Source organism: Heloderma suspectum, chromosome 2, assembly GCF_057233095.1.
Source record: "Heloderma suspectum isolate Gila_16-S chromosome 2, 16-S_ref, whole genome shotgun sequence".
NCBI classification, from domain to species: Eukaryota; Metazoa; Chordata; class Lepidosauria; order Squamata; family Helodermatidae; genus Heloderma; species Heloderma suspectum.
This window is the reverse complement of record NC_139459.1, coordinates 332,369,129-332,389,384: the sequence shown is the minus strand read 5'-3', so window position 1 is coordinate 332,389,384 and position 20,256 is coordinate 332,369,129. Positions and strand designations below refer to the sequence as shown.

The window sequence follows — 20,256 nt, the reverse complement described above, 5'->3', positions numbered from 1 at the left end:
AGGCCAGAAGATGGGGTCACGCCTCCCCCAGCCATCCTTTGGCTCTGGACAGGCCCGGAGCAGGGGACAGATACTACACATCTTTCCCTTGTTCCCATGGCCTGCCCCTAGCGCTCCGCCAGCGCCTGCCGCCCAGCCTCAGTATCTTCTGGCCCCCAACACTCTCCCCACTGCCTCCATCAGGTGGACACATGCCCCCTCGCTCCCGCCTATCAGGCAGGCTACCCACCCCTAAAACCACAACAAAATCCCCCAGGAAAAAGAAAACACACACACAAAAAAAACAATTAAAAATCCCCTTAAAAATAATGCCACAGGGAATTATTAATGCCACAGAGTCCACAGGGAAGGCCAGGTGGTGGTGGTGGTGGTGCCGGCGGCGGCGGCGGCAGCAGCAGCCGCCGCCGCCGCAGGCCCAGCAGCAGCAGGCCCGCCTCTTCCCGGGTGGTGGTGGTGGCCTCTCCTGCAGGCCCCTGGCTCATTTGACCTCCTTGCAGTCCAGGGGACTCGTAAGAGTCTTCTCCAGCACCACAGTTCGAAGGCATCAATTCTTCGGCGCTCAGCCTTCCTTATAGTCCAGCTCTCATAGCCATACGTTGTTACTGGGAAAACCATAGCTTTGATTATACGAATCTTTGTCGGCAATGTGATTTCTCTGTTTCTTACTATGCTGTCTAGGTTTGCCATAGCTTTCTTCCCAAGGAGCAAGCGTCTTTTAATTTCATGGCTACAGTCACCGTCTACAGTGATCTTGGAGCCCAAGGAAGTAAAATCTGTCCCTGCTTCCATTTCTTCCCCTTCTATATGCCAGGAAGTGATGGGGCCAGATGCCGTGATCTTCGTTTTTTTAATGTTGAGTTTCAAACCAGCTTTTGTACTCTCCACTTTCACCCTCAACAAGAGGCTCTTTAGATCCTCTTCGCTTTCTGCCATTAGGGTGGTATCGTCTGCGTATCTGAGGTTGTTGATAATTCTCCCAGCAATCTTAATTCCGACCTGTGATTCCTCCAGCCCGGTGTTTCTCATGATGTACTCTGCATATAAATTAAATAAGCAGGGTGACAATATACAGCCTTGTCGTACTCCTTTCCCAATTTTGAACCAATCGGTTGTTCCATGTGTGGTTCTTACTATTGCTTCTTGACCCTCGTACAGGTTTCTCAGGAGATAGGTAAGGTGGTCTGGTACTCCCATGTCTTTAAGAATTTGCCACAGTTTGTTGTGATCCACACAATCAAAGGCTTTAGCGTAGTCAACGAAGCAGAAATAGACGTTTTCTCTGGAATTCTCTTGCTTTCTCCATAATCCAGCGAATGTTGGCGATTTGATCTTTAGTTCCTCTGCCTCTTTGAAACCCAGCTTGTACTTCCAGTAGTTCTCGGTTCACATACTGCTGAAGCCTAGCTTGTAGGATTTTTAGCATCACCTTGCTGGCATGTGAAATTAGCGCAATTTTACGGTAGTTTGAACACTCTTCGGCATTGCCCTTCTTTGGAATTGGAATGTAAACTGACCTCTTCCAGTCTTGTGGCCACTGTTGAGTGTTCCAAATTTGTTGGCATATTGAGTGCAGCACTTTAACAGCATCATGTTTTAGGATTTTAAATAGCTCAGCTGGAATACTGTCATCTCCGCTAGCTTTGCTGTTAGTAATGCTTCCTAAGGCCCACTTGACTTCACTGTCTAGGATGTCCAGCTCAACTTCAGTGACCACACTATCATGGCTATCAGGGAGATTAAGATCTTTCCTGTATAGTTCTTCTGTGTATTCTTTCCACCTCTTCTTAGGTCCCTGCCTTCTTTGTCCTTTATCATGCCCGTCTTTGCACAAAACGTTCCCTTGAGATCTCCGATTTTCTTGAAAAGATCTCTAGTCTTTCCCATTCTATTGTTTTCCTCGATTTCTTTGCATTGTTCATTTAAGAAGGCCTTCTTGTCTCTCCTTGCTATTCTCTGGAACTCTGCATTCAGTTGGATATATCTTCCCCTTTCTCCTTTGCTTTTCGCTTCCCTTCTTTCCTCAGCTACTTGTAAAGCCTCATCAGACAGCCACTTTGCTTTCTTGCATTTCTTTTTCTTTGGGATGGATTGAGTTGTTGCCTCCTAAACAATGTTACGGACCTCCGTCCATAGTTCCTCAGGCACTCTGTCTATCAGGTCTAATCCCTTAAATCTATTCCTCACCTCCACTGTATATTCATAAGGGATATGATTGAGGTCATACCTGAATGGTTTAGTGTTTTCCCTACGTTCTTCAATTTAAGCTGAAATTTTGCAAGAAGAAGCTCATGATCTGAGCCACAGTCAGCTCCAGGTCTTGTTTTTACTGACTGCATAGAGCGTGCAGAGTATATAATCTTTGTATATAAGTATATAAGCTCCAGGTCTTGTTTTTACTGACTGTATAGAGTGTGCAAAGTATATAATCTTTGGCTGCAAAGTATATAATCAATCTGATTTCGATATTGACCATCTGATGATGTCCATGTGTAGAGTCGCCTCTTGTGCTGTTGGAAAAGCATGTTTGCTTTTCTCAGCGTGTTCTTTTAGCAAACCTCAATTAGCCTTTGTCCTGCTTCATTTTGTACACCAAGGCCATGCTTGCCTGTTATCCCGGTGATTGCTTGACTTCCAACTTTAGCATTCCAATCCCCTATGATGAAAAGGACATCTTTTTTTGGTGTTAGTTCTAGAAGGTGTTGTACGTCTTCATAGAACCGATCAACATCAGCTTCTTCAGCCTCAGTGGTTGGGGCATAGACTTGAATTACTGTGATGTTGAATGGTTTGCCTTGGATTCGTTCTAAGATCATTCTGTCGTTTTTGAGATTGTACCCCAGTACTGCTTTTCCCACCCTTTTGTTGACTATGAGTGCTACTCCATTTCTTCTAAGGGATTCTTGCCCACAGTAGTAGATATGATGGTCACCTGAATTAAATTCACCCATGCCTATCCATTTTAGTTCGCTGATTCCCAAGATGTCGATGTTCAATCTTGCCATCTCATGTTTGACCACCTCCAGCTTACCTTGATTCATTGATCTTACATTCCAGGGTCCTAAACAATATTGTTCTTTACAGTATCGGACTTTCTTTTCACCACCAGACACATCCACAGCTGAGTGTCCTTTCGGGTTTGGCCCAGCCGCTTCACTCTTTCTGGCGCTACTTGGAAATTCCCTCTGCTCTTCCCCAGTAGTATATTGGACACCTTCCAACCTGAGGGGCTCATCTTCCGGCGTCATGTCTTTTAGCATTGTGATATGTTCCATGGGGTTTTCTTGGCAAGAATACTGGAGTGGGTTGCCATTTCCTTCTCCAGTGGACCACATTTTGTCAGAACTCTCTGCCATGACCTGTCCGTCTTGGGTGGCCCTGCACGGCATAGCTTATGGCTTCACTGAGTTACATAAGCCCCTTCGCCACAACAAGGCAGTGATCCATGAAGGGGATCCCCATAGGATTGCGCCCTAAATTTCAAATAAATATGACTTACGTTTTCACCAATAATAGAACCACTGTATAGGTATTTCTATTAAAAACTGCAGTTAAGTGACTTATTGTGCAATCTAGAACTTGTCTACTCAGAAGTAAGCTTGATTGAGTTCAATGGGGTTTACTCGCAAATAAGTTGATATAGGATAATGCACATAGCTAGAAGTAAGTCCCTTTGAAGTCAGTTTCTGAGTAGAAACGTATTGAGTTGTACCAGAAACCTTTAGAACCGAAGGTTTACAGAGGTGTGGGCAACTTGTGGCCCTCCAGATGTTTGGACCTATAATTCCCATCATCTTTCACCATTGGTTATGCTGGCTAGGGCTGATGGGAGTTGTTAACTGGAAAAATATGTAGGGCCACAAGTTGCCCACAGTTTACTGTATATGTTGTAGAAATGATCTTCTGTTGAAAAGGGCAAAGAAATGCAATATAAGCCATTAAATCAACTTTTTATTTTATTCCACTGTATTGATTAGTGCTAAATACAATCATAAAAAGAGAAAGGCTTGAAGGAAAATAATTTTTAAAAATAGTGTATCAGTTTTTCATAATAAAAATCAAGGTCACATGCCATTCTGCCTATTTAAGACATAAGAAGACAAATGGATTACATTTCAGGAAAGAAGAATTAAGTTTAGAAATTAAGTTTTGAAATGAAAAACTGAATAAAAATATGGATTCTGTGGAAGTTTTGAAGAGAAGTATGAAAGGAAAAAAATTGGTTATGGATGTCATGAATTAAAACAATGCTTTGGTGTAAGTTGATAGGTTGTATCACCTGTCACATCTCTTTCAAGTGCAGGGTTCCCATATCCTTGGTAATGTTTCACTTGCCTTCTTTTTCTGAGCCCTTAATAAATTTGGCTTGAGAATAAGGTCCAGAAAATGTGAGGTATTCATTTTGTTAAAAAACCTGCAAAGAGGGTTTTTTTTAAATATGAGACATAAGTTGTGTTACACAACAAAACCATGGTGAGTGAAACCACATGAGAAGCAAGGAGTAGAATTATTGTGGCAGACTTTGCCATTAGCCTACACAAGTTCAGTTAAATTATTGTATTGTATTGTATTGTATTGTATTACATTTTAAACTGTCCAGTTCAGATCATGAACTTCTTATTGCACAATTTAGAATCAGACTAAAGAGAATAGGGAAGACCCACAGATCAGTTAGAGATGAGCTCACGAATATTCCTAATGAATATGCAGTGGAGGTGAAGAATAGATTTAAGGGACTAGATTTAGTAGATAGGGTCCCGGAAGAACTACGGACAGAAGTTCGCAACATTGTTCAGGAGGCGGCAACAAAAAACATCCCAAAGAAAAAGAAAACCAAGAAGGCAATATGGCTGTCTGCTGAGACACTGGAAGCAGCCCAAGAAAGAAGGAAAGCAAAAGGCAACAGTGATAGGGGGAGATATGCCCAATTAAATGCAAAATTCCAGAGGTTAGCCAGAAGAGAGAAGGAATTATTTTTAAACAAGCAATGCGTGGAAGTGGAAGAAGATAATAGAATAGGAAGGACAAGAGACCTCTTCCAGAAAATTAGAAACATCGGCGGCAAATTCCAGGCAAAAATGGGTATGATCAAAAACAAAGATGGCAAGGACCTAACAGAAGCAGAAGAGATCAAGAAAAGGTGGCAAGAATATATGGAAGATCTGTATAGGAAGGATAATAATATCGGGGATAGATTTGATGGTGTGGTCAGTGAGCTAGAGCCAGACATCCTGAATAATGAGGCTGAATGGGCCTTAAGAAACATTGCTAATAACAAGGCAGCAGGAGATGACAGTATCCCAGCTGAACTGTTTAAAATCTTGCAAGATGATGCTGTCAAGGTGATGCATGCCATATGCCAGCAAATTTGGAAAACACAGGAATGGCCAACAGATTGGAAAAAATCAACCTATATTCCCATACCAAAAAAGTGAAGCACCAAAGAATGCTCAAACTATCAAACAGTGGCACTTATTTCACATGCCAGTAAGGTAATGCTCAAGATCTTGCAAGGTAGACTCCAGCGATTCATGGAACGAGAAATGCCAGATGTACAAGCTGGGTTTAGAAAAGGCAGAGGAACTAGAGACCAAATTGCCAATATCTGCTGGGTAATGGAGAAAGCCAGGGAGTTTCAGAAAAATATCTATTTCTGTTTTATTGACTATTCTAAAGCCTTTGACTGTGTGGATCATAACAAATTGTGGCAAGTTCTTGGTGGTATGGCGATACCAAGTCATCTTGTCTGCCTCCTGAGGAATCTGTATAACGACCAAGTAGCAACAGTAAGAACAGACCACGGAACAACGGACTGGTTTAAGATTGGGAAAAGAGTATGGCAGGGTTGTATACTCTCACCCTACCTATTCAACCTGTACGCAGAACACATCATGCGACGTGCTGGGCTTGATGAAGCCAAGGCTGGAGTTAAAATTGCTGGAAGAAACATGAACAATCTCCGATATGCAGATGATACCACTTTGATGGCTAAAAGCGAGGAGGAGCTGAGGAACCTCATGACGAAGGTGAAAGAAGAAAGTGCAAAAGCTGGGTTGCAGTTCATCCTCAAAAAAACCAAGATTATGGCAACCAGCTTGATTGATAACTGGCAAATAGAGGGAGAAAACGTGGAGGCAGTGACAGACTTTGTCTTTCTAGACGCAAAGATTACTGCAGATGCTGACTGCAGCCAGGAAATCAGAAGACGTTTACTTCTTGGGAGGAGAGCAAAGACAAATCTTGAGAAAATATTGAAGAGCAGAGACATCACACTGACAACAAAGGTCCGCATAGTTCAAGCAATGGTATTCCCCGTAGTAACCTATGGTTGTGAGAGCTGGACCATAAGGAAGGCTGAGCGAAGGAAGATAGATGCTTTTGAACTGTGGTGCTGGAGGAAAATTCTGAGAGTGCTTTGGACTGCAAGAAGATCAAACCCATCCATACTCCAGGAAATCAAGCCAGACTGCTCACTTGAGGGAATGATCTTAAAGGCAAAACTGAAGTACTTTGTCCACACAATGAGAAGACAGGATACCCTGGAGAAGATGCTGCTGCTAGGGAAAGTGGAAGGCCAAAGGAAGAGGGGTCAACCAAGGGCAAGATGGATGGATGATATTCTGGAGGTGACGGACTTGACCTTGGGGGAGCTGGGGGTGGCGATGGCCGACAGGAAGCTCTGGCGTGGGCTGGTCCATGAAGTCACGAAGAGTCGGAAGTGACTGACCGAATAAACAACAACAACAAACCTAGGTTCTCCTGGTGGTATATATATTAAACACATAAAAATACAGAATAGCAATAACACAACAAAACAAGTCAGATAAAAACAGCTGTACATGTGTAGGACTCTCTCCACGCGATCAGGAACCCTGGAGGTATTTGCACATATTCCATGCAGACATCCAGTGGAACAAAAGGGATGTGTAGCAAAATGTTGCAGTGTGGAGTGCTGCTTTTCAGGATTCCAGCCAGCCATTCCCTTTCCCAAGATACTCCATTTAGTTCTTCTCTCCCCTCCCCATTTTCCTCCCCTCCAACAGATACTCAGCATTCTGTGGCCACTGAGCATGCTCACTCTCACTGAGCAAATCTGCATCCGATGAAGTGGGCTGTAGTCCATGAAAGCTTATGCCATAATAGTCTTTAAGCTGCCACATGACTCTTGGTTGTTTTTAAAGATTTATAGAATTTTTGAATAAAAATTCAACAAAATTGCTTCTTGCTGCAATCACAAAAGTCTTCATAGGCTGTAGGCCTCTTTGCAGCAAAATCTTCTGGAGCAGGATTTCAAGAGGCAGTTCACCATCAATTCGCGTGAAGGTGAGAGGACAAAGATAATATATTTAATTATGCCACATATGACTTCCTGAAATCCCAAGAAGCATGAGACCTGTGTAAAGGCTGCTGTTCACCCTTATTGAGTGTTTCAGGTAGTGCAAGACTGTGGTCAATGGAAGGATACAACATGTTTTTCTTAGCCTCTAGGCAATCTGAAATTAAGTCAATGCCTTCTCTCAACTCTGCTGTGTGCATTGGACTTTAGAAGCATGTTTAATTCCCCACCCATACGCACACACACACACTCATGTGGAGTGTTTGTTGAATGCTTTCACTGCAGCGGTAATGTGCAGTCATAGTTATGTTTTTCTTATCCACACTCTTGTCCTGGCTGTCTTCGTTACAACTCAGCCCTGAACATGCTTACTTGATGCATGGAAAGAAAGTGCATTGATTTCAAGATGACTCTAGATTTTTTGCCCAACATAATATTTGCTGGACCATAAGTGATGGCAATATACCCACCGAAATGTCCCAGCAATACTTCTATTAAAAATAAGGAATGAGAGGGAAAGCATTATTCTGGATCCTTTCAGTACTATGGTTGAATCTAGGAATTTACTCGGTGAGTTTAGTTTGCAGATTCCTGCCTTGTTTTTATATTCAGCTAATCTAGTGGGAAGATGCTGGGCAGGCAACTTTCTCAGAGATCCTGGGAGGTGGAGGGCTGGCAGCTACACCAACATCCTTGTTGTCTGCCAGGGCCTCAGCACCTAAGCAGGGCCCACCAGCGCCAGCCCTCCCATTCACTGATGTTTCTATGTCTATGTTTGCCCAACGGAACAGCAGGCAGTTGATAATCTTCCATTTTAACATTTCCCCAGTGCTCTGGAGCAATGCTATACCATTGCATTGTGGAAAGGTCAAAATGGTGCACAGTTGTAGGCACCCACCACAGATCTCCATCATGCGACTGCTGTTGTCTGCCACAAGATCTTGCGGGGGAGGGATTTATGTCAGAGGATTCAGTGTTGTCAGTGTTCTGTTCTGCTTCTGCTGTAATGAGGGCTTAGTGTTGATCAGGAGCTGATGAGGCCTGGGTTGCAGGGTTCACCAATGGATTGGGGTTTGTCAGCAAGGTCCGGGTTCAGGAACAGGAACAGAACAGCACCATGGAAAGCTCTGAGTGCTGCTGGGGCTGAAAGCCAGATAGGTTTGTCTGTATGTTGCTCCAACAAGGAACAGAACAAGACTGTTCCTTAAAAAGGAAAGCAGTTGCATTTAGGCTGGTTGGCCCCATCTTCATACTGACTGAAGCTTTGTCTCTTTAAAGGGTCCTGGCCTGTTTTAGACATCTCTGGCTGCAGCAGTGTGGGAGTGGCTGTGGCATGCTAGTCTCCTTATGGCTGAGTCCTCAGAGTCTGAGGATAGTAATGCAACTTCCTCGGGACACAGGCTTGCTGATCCATGGGGTCTTTCTGGGGAACTGGGCTGTGATGCCTTTCCATGACCAAGTCCTCTCCCATTAACTCTGGAGCCTCTTCTTCTGAGGATAAGGATTTGGTATCCCCTGAGGTTGAGGTTTTGGAGGATTGGTCGATGACAGCCAGGTAGTTCAAAGTTGGTGTATTTAAGGACAGCCTAATAAATGCTTTTACCTTCAGGATCAGTCATCAGGTCTCTAAGATTTTAATTCTGGAATTCTGTTAAGGCTGAAGAAGACCTTTGAGACAATCACATCAAACCCTTCCACTGTGGCAGGGTTTACTAAATTAAACTGCCCCTGGAAGATCTTAAAACCCATTAAAATGTAATGGCCAGGGTGTGGTGGCAAAAAAAAAAGCCCAAATCAACATTATTTTGCTACCTGTTTTGCTAGTTTTGTAATATGTGGTTTTAAATTCAAGTAAATGCTTATCTACAAATACCCTTACCCTGCCTGCCCATCAAATAACTTGGTCAAGATTTTCTATCAAGTAAGAACTACATAATTTGATGGAAATTGGAAGTTACCTTTTCACTTTCACCAAAAATTGTTAGAAGTAAAATGTTTCAAACACAGTTGGTGTAACTGCTGATGGAAAGAAAAGATTTAAAATTTATACCAAACAAGTACTTGCAACGTTCTGTGAAAATGTTCAAGTCAGAATTGGGTGGAAAAAAAATAAATACTATTTTGTATTCCTATAGCATGGTTAGTATATTAGTATTAATTAGGCCATTTAATTTCTATTTGCTGACTCCTAGGACAGGGATGATGTCAGGTGGCGTGGTTTTGGGGAAGGGGTGTGGCTTTGGGGAAGGGGTGCGGCGTTGGGGAAGGGGCAGGGGCAGGGCCAGCCCCTGACATCATCCATCCTCCAGGGGGTATCTGGGAGGCAAGCCCTGGGCCCAAAATAGTTCCCCACCCTGTCCTTGAAGAAACACATACCTAGATTATGCAAATGAATGTAGTACAAACAAGGTTAATAGCAGAAATGTAAGTTTTGGTTATGGGTTAGATATCAGTAAGATTTCCAGAGTTGAAGCATTGCATACAGATTAAAAAAATTGCCTCATGCTTACTTGGCCTGGTTACAGGCTCACTCTTCATATCACAAACATTATGATATGTTGACAAGGTTCCGCTTGCTTTACATGAAGCCTAATTCATGTTAAACTACTTCAATTTTTTTTCCATTATGAACTCTTTTAGATGGTCTTTGTCACATTTTCAACAGGCAAGATTTTCTAGAAGTCACAATTCTTAAAGTAAAAATTTTAAAGGCAAATTTTTAAAATATCAATGGTAAAATCTTGGCAAAATATACTAACATTTGGGTTTTGCCATCCGGAATTCAAGCTTTACTAGGGAGAAAATTTGAATTTTGGGCATGCAAATTTTCTAGTTCAAATTTTATATATCAAAACCCGTGTTAAGAGTTTTCACATGAAAGAATATGTTAAAGTATGTGCGTGTGTGTAAACTTTACAAACTTCCCTATGTTTTGTCTAATTCTCATTTTTAGTAAACCTAACACGATGCATAATGGATGGATACTCTATATAAATATCCCGATATTTACATTGGTACACAGCCATGGGTACCCCAGAAGTATTTCATGGCCTTAAAAATATTAGGGACAGTGTTGCTGAAAAAGGGAAAAGTAGGTGTGTGTATGTTTTTGAGATCTTGCACAGTCTAGTAAGAGACACTATAAAATGAGCAATTAGATGAACATTTCAGATTGTACATCTTCCTAATTATCCTTTTAATTATTCATCTAAAACAAGTAAAATGACCCCTGACAGAGCCATAAATGATTTAGATATCATCAAATATTTATACAATGCAGCTGAATCCTGCCGTGCATTGTAACAGATTCACAGGAGCCTTCTTTCTCGTAGGACTGTCCATAAAGTATGGCACACTTTTAAAAATGCTTTAAATGCCTTCCCTGTCTTGTAGTCTATCCCACTTATACAGTCATCCCTCCCTCCCCACCCTATAATTTTTCACTCTAATATGGGCACCCCACAAATGGAGTACGTCATATAAATCATGATCCACCCCACTCCCATGTCACGTCTTTAATGCATTTCATTTAGAACTCTATTTGTTGCATGTCATGGAAGGTCTTTCATTCGTTACACATAGAGATCACACCAAAAGTGACTTAGAACAGGGTATTTTTATAGAAAACACACTGGCAGTTACTTACAAGAAGATTTTATTTTTTTAATTTTTTAACATTACTAGTACCACCTCTTGGCTATTAATGCCTGAACGACTTGGAGGAAACTTACCCAGGTACGGGGTGGATACAAGCTACAAGGTTTGCTGATAAGAAAATACATTCTTCAACCAAATTGAATGCATATAGACAAGCACAATTTCAGTACTGGCCTGACGTGTAATTATTGGTCATGAGTATCCGTGGCCCCTGGTATTCCTGGGACTGTGACTTCTGCTTCTGTCTCCTGGAAGCACATTATCACCTTGGTTCGAAAAGCCATTCTCAGCATCATTTGCCACTGGAGAGGCTGACAGAGGCACCCAAGACACTTCCAAGTAATCCTTCCTGTATCTTCCTGTAACCCCCTCCCCCAACTTACTGCCTCTCTATTGAACCAGCCAGTTCGGATAGCGAACCGAGCGTAGTCATCACACTTGAAATGGGTGCATTGATTTCAGTGGAATCAATACGTGCATCACTATGTGCTGGACTACAGCCTAACTTTCTGCACCATGTCACTGCATTGAGAAGCTTGAAAATTGACTGGTGGAGCCAGTGCGCCAAGCGCCCTGTGAGAACCCTAATTGCTATATATGTCCGTTTTCTGAGGTTATTTTTCTTTCTAAGCACTCTGCCAAAGCAGACTCTTTCAGTCGTGTCGATTTGTTGATTACACAGCTGGAAATTTCAGATGTGTGAGAAGATCTCTTTGAATTAAGAGTGGCGGAATTTCATGCAAAGTGCCCTTTGATAGCGCTGGCCGTGCAGGTTCTGGCCTTTTATCTCTGCAGCTAGCTGCTGTTAATGAAAATTGACTTGCTCTCTGGAGAGATAAAATCATGTGAAAATCATGTCTGCAAATGGATAAAATAGATTCATTTTACATTATGGCCCTGCTGCAGCAATGCAGTTCGAGCTCTTAACTAGTCCTGTTCTTATCCACAGAGCTGCTTACTTTATTGTTTGTTTGCTTGTTTTGTTTGTTCTTACCACAGGCCAGCTCGTCTTTGCAACACTGGTGGGACCAAGCCTGGGAGTCATAGCACAAAATGGATCCTGTGCTGTACGAATCTATGCAACTATTTGCAACTGGGAATTAATCTTTACAACGGGCTCTCTTCACTGACCTTGTGGCCTCCGGATGTGCTGCCTGGGAATTATGGGAGTTGCAGTCCAACACATCTGGAGGGCACCAGGTTTGGGAAGACTGTTGTACAGGATCATATACAGGCCTGGCAAGACATAATTGCCTGTATATGTTCTATAGATTCAGCCCTCCACTATGGAAAAGTAATCCGATGAATTACTCCCCCTGAGTTCAGTGGGCTTGCTCGCAAGTACAGTACTAATATAATTTAAGAGGTAAATCCACTAAAAATAATTTTAATGTAGCATGGGTTCATCAAAGGCAGATATTGTCAGATAACCAGGTATCCTTTCTAGACCATTTGGATTTCATTAAAGGACTTGGTACTGTACCAATGACTGTAAAATATAGATGCTACATGACAAGTAAGAACTGGTTACAGCAAAGGTGCTGAAAGCTTGTTATGAAAGGCAGATTTTCAAGGTAAGGGAAGCTAACTTGTTGGAATTCTCCAGAATCAGTCTTGAGATGCACTTTATGTGATAGTTCTGTCTGCAACTTTGAAAATAGGCAATGTGTAGATGAAATCTGCCATTAGCAACAAGCAATTTATCGATGGAAACAAGTACTTGACAATGATGTGGGTGGAATAGACTGATTATCTTATACCCTGGAGTAGCAGAAAAAGCATTCAGTTGCAGAGCATGGAGCAGCCTTCCCCAACCTGCTGCCTTCCAGATGGACTACAGCTTCCATCATTGACCATGCTGGCTGGGCATGGTAGGAGTTGCAGCCCAGCCCATCCGGAAGGCAGCAGGTTGGAGAGGGCTGGCAATAAGAAGATCATGCCCTGAGGACTGCTATTATTTGGTATCTGCTGGAGAAGAGGAAAGATGTCATGGCGAGTCTCAAGATGCAAAAGTGTGGCCACTATAATGGAGACAGATACAATTTTGGTCTTTGATGACGTTAAGAGACCTTTGGTGGAAACAAAGGAATACTTACCTTCCTTTACAATATTCTGTTATCATCTCATTTGGAATATTGTGTCAGTGTCTGCTTGTGCTAGCTCCTAGTGCAAACAGTTACAGGAATTATAAAAAGAAACACCCTTCTCACAGCAGGATTTTAAAACAATTTGGACTGCTTAATTCAGTGAAATGATGTGCATTAAGATGATGTATCACTCCACAGATTTAATTTTGGTAAGGGGGAAGATTAAAGGAAAGCAAATATATGAATAAGTTGATATAAACATTGTATTTCTGTCTGAGGGCAGAAATAACTTTCTTACAGCAGGAAAGTTATAACTTGGTAAACCTCTCCTTTCTGGAGTTCACCACCTCATCTGGTGACAGCTTAAAAACATTTTAATGGTGATTCTAGCTACGTGGAAATATGGTTATCAGGCATTTAGAAAACCAGGGAGAGGGATAGTGTGGCAGTGTAGGGTTTTACTTTTACTATGTTGGAACACCCGCGTAGGGTTTTTACTGATTCTTGCTGAAGAAATGGCCCATAGGATGGTTGATGGTCCCGTCTTTGGGGTGAAGCGTAATTTGTATTACTTGACATTCAGTTGCAGAGCATGGAGCACATTGACACATTGGTCTCTTGAACACCTGATCCTGTCAGCCAAGATCATTCATTTGGGTGCAAATGAGTACCTGGAGGGAGTATTCGGTCATGCCCACTGACCCCACCACCAATCTCCATGGACCCTGCATATGTATAGAAGAACATGTGTAGATGAGAACTTCCATTTTCCATTGTACCAACACACAGCTACTTGAGATCGTGTGCATAGGCTCCTTGCTAACAGGACCTTGAATGAGAGGAGACCAGGTATGGCCCCAGTCAGGCCCCCTCCATGTGTTCGTCTGTACCCAGGAAGATGCCTGAACAGGGATATTGTCTCAGTGTAAATAGCTATTGCAGACTCATGGGTGACAACTATGGCAGAAGTGTTTTCAGTCTCATTCTCTCTTTTTACTTCTTCCCCTCTTTCTTCTTTCAGTTGCTATCCTCCTAAAGGATGATTATTTCATCAGCGGTGCTGGGCTACCAGGCAGATTCAAAGCTGAGAAAGTTGAGTTTCACTGGGGGCAGAGCAATGGATCAGCCGGCTCAGAGCACAGCATCAACGGGAGGAGATTCCCAGTTGAGGTTGGTCGAAAGCAAGTGCACTCACACTTTCTATGAAAAGCATATTGTTTAAATATGAGACTCATCAGAAACCTGCGGTATGTTTTGCAATTTGTGTACCTCATTTCCCACCCCCACCAGTCTCTATCTGTTTCTCATATTTGTTGAAGGCTTTATTTTCTGATCTGAATTTATAATTTAAAATGAAGCAAGATACATGGGGATATTGTGTTTGCAATTGACTCCCAATTTTATGCCCAGCATATTAGCTGCTAGACCACAGCTAATGCTTAGACACCAAGCCTCAAATAGCTAAGACTTCTGTTATAAGAGGAGATTGACAGGAATTACTGTTCTGCATCCTCTCATCACTGAGAGCTATTGCAAAAAGGCTGGTGAGTCAGAAAGAGCAGTTACTAGAGCTGTGTTAATGCCTTATCCCCCTTCCACTCACTTGTACCACAGATTGAGTTTCCATGGCCCTTGTGTGGTACTGAGCAGTACAGCTGAATGCTGAAGCTGATTTCCTTTGCAAGCAGTATATTCTATGTAGAAATAATTGTGCAAGAGCAGAGCATCATTGGCTGTTCATAATGAAATACTGAAGTTCGGCTTAACTTAGTTAATGAGCAGAAACATGGAACTGAACTGACTTGCTCACAATTATGTATTCCTGTTGAATACCTGAGACTCATTAAAGTTGTTTTCACCTTTCTTAGAACTTACATATATTTTCTGAAAATGAGAGAAATCAGTTCAGTTCAATATACTCATGCAGTCCTCCTAAAATTTAGTACAGTACAGTATAAGGACAGACAACTTGTATTCAAATTTTTATTTATTTTGAAAATAAAGTTTACTGAAGAGAAAGAATAAGAATCAATAACAGCATGCTAAACAGCCAGATTATACCAACATTTCCTCTTCTTAACATCAACAAAAATGGTTTACCAATCATTGTAATTTGTTGACTATTCTAAAATTCTTTAAGGGAGCAATCCTAGACAGCAGCTAGACGGCCATAGGATATGCTGTTTTCCAGGAACCAACCTCGGAGCCTGCACTCCGAGGTCATTTTCCGGAAAACCGACCTCCCCGCACTTCTGCACTGCCTCTGAGGCAGTGCGGAACAGCCCTGTCCTCCGTGCTCGCAGGAGGGGCTGGAAAGGGGCGTGGCTGGGGGCGTTCTGGGGCACATCCAATGTGTCGTACAGCTGCCTGATGTCAGGATGGACACTGAGCCCATAGAATCCCAGAGTAGTTCTGATTCGGAGGAAGAGCAGTCGCTCCTGGGAGAGGAGCGCGCCCCTTTTTCCCAGGACCCGCAGCTGACAAAGATTCCTCCCACCAACATTCCTAGATTAGAAAGCAGTCCAGGGAGTGACCCAGCACCGATAGCAGACTGGTTGGATGCGCGGCGCAGACGCAGAGAGCAGCGCCAAATGGAGAGCACGGAAAGGAGGCGTAGCGCCCGGTTGGCGCTCAAAGAACGGTTGCGCCCAGAGGATCCAAGGGAAAAGGGGAGGGATTCTCCCTAGTCCTTATATTCAGGGGTTTGCCAGTAATTGCCTTTCAAACGGGGACCAACTGTTCCAACTTAGGGCATAGGGATGCTGCTGCTCAGATCTAGTTGCTACCTGTAGAGTTGTAAGTTGTAAAAGAAGAATAAAGCTTTGAAAAGAATCCCTTTGTCTGCGTCCGGACTTGGCTACTGGATTAGACTGAGAGAGCCCTCCAAGGAGCCCTTGACACCTCCTTCCCTACTCCATGCTCCTGCGGCTAGGCAGCCATAGTTGGCTGTCTAGCCGAAAAAGCAGGGCAGGAGAAGCATGGAGGGAACAATCCCCTCGGTGCTTCTCCTGCCCTGCTTTGGATAGGCAATTGCCTCCGATTTCGGAGACAGCCGCCTATTTAGTTAGGATTGCGCCCTAAACCACTTACATTGTTGCTCAAACTTAGCACAAGACGTTTCTCCCTGACTAGTTCTTATAATCCAAGTTAATTTATTTAGAAATGCAAAATCCCATAGCTTAATGTACCACTCTGTAATTATTGGCATTGGATTACCACTCTAGAAGCAGCAGTCATGTGGTAAAAGAGTGTTTCATTATCCTAATTTATCAAGGCCTTAAAATTTGTTAATAAAAAATATCTTAGGGTCAAGAGGTAACTTGTCCCCCAAATGTTATTAACTGATGCTAATACTAGTTGCCAATATCTCTTGGCCTGCCTACCCTGTCACCAGCAATGGAAAAAATCCCCGCACTCTCTCTCTGTTACATTTCCAGACAACTCATGTGCGAATATGTTCTTATTCTGCATTGTATAAACGGGGATGTGGAATGATGGCAAAAGAAGGAATTAGTGGATATGAAGGAAAGAATTAATCTAAGGTAAAATGGTTACTTGGAGGAAAAATTAGTTCCATTTCATTATGTCAGGAATGAAACCTTGAAGAATTCTTTGCTCACCTTGCTGCTGTGCACCCTCAGCACCTTCCAGAACTGAGCCCCAGGTGTATTATGTATAAGGGCTGTCTGTGTGCAGTTCCAGCATTGGTCTGTAATGCTAATTGCAGTTCAACGTGCAGGGGCTTGTTGCAGTGCTAATTACCTGACAATGAAACCTGAGTGCCAAACAGGGCCTGGCCACATGCTAGAGGCTGTATTTCTAGGAAACCTATTCAAAGAAAACAACTGCAGCAGCAGCAGCAATGGCCTGCTGATCTGTGACGGCTCGCAGACACAGGTCAGACGTTCATGGAGTGCCCACAAGTACGTTTGCCCTCCAGGTTTGGCACCGTTGTGCTGTCAGAGCACTTGAAAGCAAAGTGTGCTCTGCACATAATTGAGAAACCAGATGTGGACAGGACGCGGCATGCGTTAGTTCCAAAAACTGCCCCATTGGGGAATGCTGATAAATCTGCTTCATCTGCAGAGTTTGTTCTGTAAACACAGAGTTTATATGTGCATTTGGTGGAAGACAAAATGTTTGTTGTGCAGTCTTGTTGTTCAGAGGATGGGAAGGGGGGGTGAATGAGCTCATAGAGTATCAAAACTAATTGGAAATGTCAGATATAAGGCACAACCTTATTGTTTGACCATGTTGTTTGTATTTTTATGACAACTAATGTGTCAGATGGTAAGGCAGTGTGAGTTAATTGGTTTCCTTCATAGGAGCCCATCTGGTTCATATTTTTGTGAGTGATTTGTATGTTAAATTAGGGGATAGGATATATGAGAACATCCTTTTCATTACTAACACCCTTCCTTCCAGTCCCAGCCCTCTACAGAATCAATAGAAACATTCTTTTGTACATAAACTAGTAGCGGAATGCTACAGATAACTCCCCTTTCACAGTACCTTACAAACATTTTGGTGAAGTCTGCTGGAACTTCTAGCTCCAAAACCCTGTGTCCCCCTTCTCCATCTCTTAAGTATGGTAAAAGCTGATAAACGTACAAGGTTATAAGGTGCTGTTTTAAATTTAAATATTTAAATTTTGTCTTTTGGAGTTTTGTTCTTAACTTTTCCAAGTGTTTTAGCATCGTTTACCCAGTCATAGTGGCTTATATACTGGAAACAGTAACCCCTATCATCATTCATGATTTTCCCGAGAATATACTGTTTAAAAGCCCTTAACCATCTGCACTGACCAAGTCAGATGCAGCATATCCATGTCAGCATTGCACATCCTACTATCAGCTGTTGCTGGTGTGGAGCCTCTACACACAGCTGGCCAAGAGCACATAATAATGAGTTTTCAAATGGTACACCACCATGCTGAATGCTGTGATGTGCAAGCACTCTTCCGTAGCCTCTACATGGAGAATATGCCTGCTGCTTTGGCTAAACTGCACTGAATTGTGCTGTAACAATATGTGAACTTGTTACATCACACCTCTGTGATACGTCAGGACATGTGTTACTTACCCAGCATTATTTTAGACCAGTTGGGTGTAAATAACGCATATCCTGGCACATCATAAGTGGGTGATGTTCAATTGGACACATATTGTGACAGCACAATTCAAATGCACTTTAGTCAGGACATAAGGGAGTGGTGCCCGACAAAGTTAGTTGCAATTAGTTCCCATTAAAATGGATGGAACTTAAGTCATGACTCACTTGTCCCATTGATTTCCGTGGGAGCTAAGTTCACCTAACTTAGCCTGGATCCAACCAGAGGAGTTTAGCTACATATGGAGGTTGTTGAAGAGTACTTCCATATTGTGGCACTCAAATGTGATGACCCACTCCTATGTGCATCTGACCAATTGTGCATAGTGTTTTGGAGTGAAGTGTGTCTCCAGTTTTAATCTGGAGGAGGGGAGAAGCCCCTAGATCCCAGTTATCCAAAGTTTGGGAAGCACTTGTTTATTTATGTATTTATTATATTTTTAATCCACCCAATAACTGATGTTCTCTGGGCAGATTGCAAACAGCTAAAAGACTAAGTTACCAAACAAACACTTAAAACTATAAAAGACATACAAATCTTTAAAAGAGTACAATACAACAAACAATGCAGGAATCGATAAAACAGCCATAAAGATCTAGAGCTAGGTCTCTAAAATGACTGGGAGAAAAGAAGTCATAGAATCATAGGGTTGGAAGGGGCCTACAAGACCATTGAGTCCAACCCCCTGCTCAGTGCAGGAAGCCCGATTCCCAGGTGGTCTCCCATCCAAGTACTAACCAGGGCTGACCCTGCTTGAAGACTTTGCCTGGTGCCGAGAGAGTTCAGTATTATAAAGTAGGGACCTGCAACCAGCATCTGGGTGGCGATTTGGAATCTAAGTGAAATGCAGCACTTGCCTCTTCTGGGCAACTCTTGCTTCGGACAACCAGGAGAGGCATATGGATAAAAAGGGCCTGCTATATCTGTTATCTTGTTAAACTAACATCTGGGAAGCCAATGCAGAATCCAGAGTTTCCTCTTTAGAAACCTGTTGATTCTTGTGAGACTCTAGGGAATAGCAAGTTGTGCGATAACAGATACGTTGCCTGCTGTTACAGCAGAAGAACATTTGTACGGAAAGGACACAATGTGTCCAATAATCATCATTATGTAGGCTAGACCATGAACCTCTCCATTAGCAGAGCCTGCCACCTCTGCCACAGCATGGCTGCGATTTTGCTCATTGCCGATTCATTTCTATGCTAGATGCTGATTATGTCTGTGAAGAGCAAAAATCAGAAGAGTGATTTCAATCGTGACTGTGTTAATTTGATGTGAGCTTTCAGCTGTTTATGAGCTTTCGTCTTAATGGTTCTAATTGTCAGTTATAATGCGAACACCATTATACAATAATGTACAGTAATTTACTTAGTAAATGAGAATCTTGTTCCAAGGACCATACTGCAGCATGCCATAGAGACCTAATCCCTTTCATCCTTTAAATTAGCATGCTTACAGAGTTAGGGCTAGGTTCTGTAACATGGACTTCCATTAAAATGGCTTCTGGATTTCACCCAGCTAGTTAGTACACTTTTTCAGGTCTTTTTTTGCATGTTGGTATTCACTTAATTAAGAATAGATCACAGAATAAGAAGTTGTATTTCAACTGTTTGCTGCTTTGGCACAGGAAGGACATGTTTGCCATCTGGTGGCAACCTGGAAGTGTGCCTTCTCTGTGGTGGCATCCATCTTACAGAACGCCCTCCCCCCTGGTATTTGAGTAGTGCCAATGGTGGCATGTTTTAGGCTGTTAAAGTCCCATCTCTTTACCCCTGCCTTCCCAAATACAAGCCCAAGAAGGATTGTACTGCCCAGTTAGTTTGTTTATTATTGTGCTTATAGCTTTGGTTTTAAGTATTTTAAACATTTAACTGATAAGTGTTTGTATTTATTACTATGTATTTTAATCTTTGATTTTGTAAACTGCATATATACATTGATTAAGAGTGCAATCCTATAAATGTAGGACTTATTTCTGTCTAAACATCTCCCAGCTTCCTCTAGCCAGCATGGTTAACTGGAGGATGCTGGGATTTATAGGGCTTGTTTCTTTTTAAACATGCATAGGA

At 42.5% G+C, this 20,256-nt stretch overlaps 1 protein-coding gene across 2 annotated transcripts in view; it reads left to right on the top strand.

Moving 5' to 3' along the window:
* The window catches only part of PTPRG (protein tyrosine phosphatase receptor type G), a 781,718-nt gene that overhangs the window by 418,892 nt on the left and 342,570 nt on the right, over positions 1–20,256 (top strand). For both annotated transcript variants that reach the window (XM_084840496.1, XM_084840495.1), the window contains exon 4: positions 14,099–14,247. In XM_084840496.1, coding sequence (XP_084696622.1) covers positions 14,099–14,247 — 149 coding nt within the window. The remainder of the gene's footprint in view (positions 1–14,098; positions 14,248–20,256) is intronic.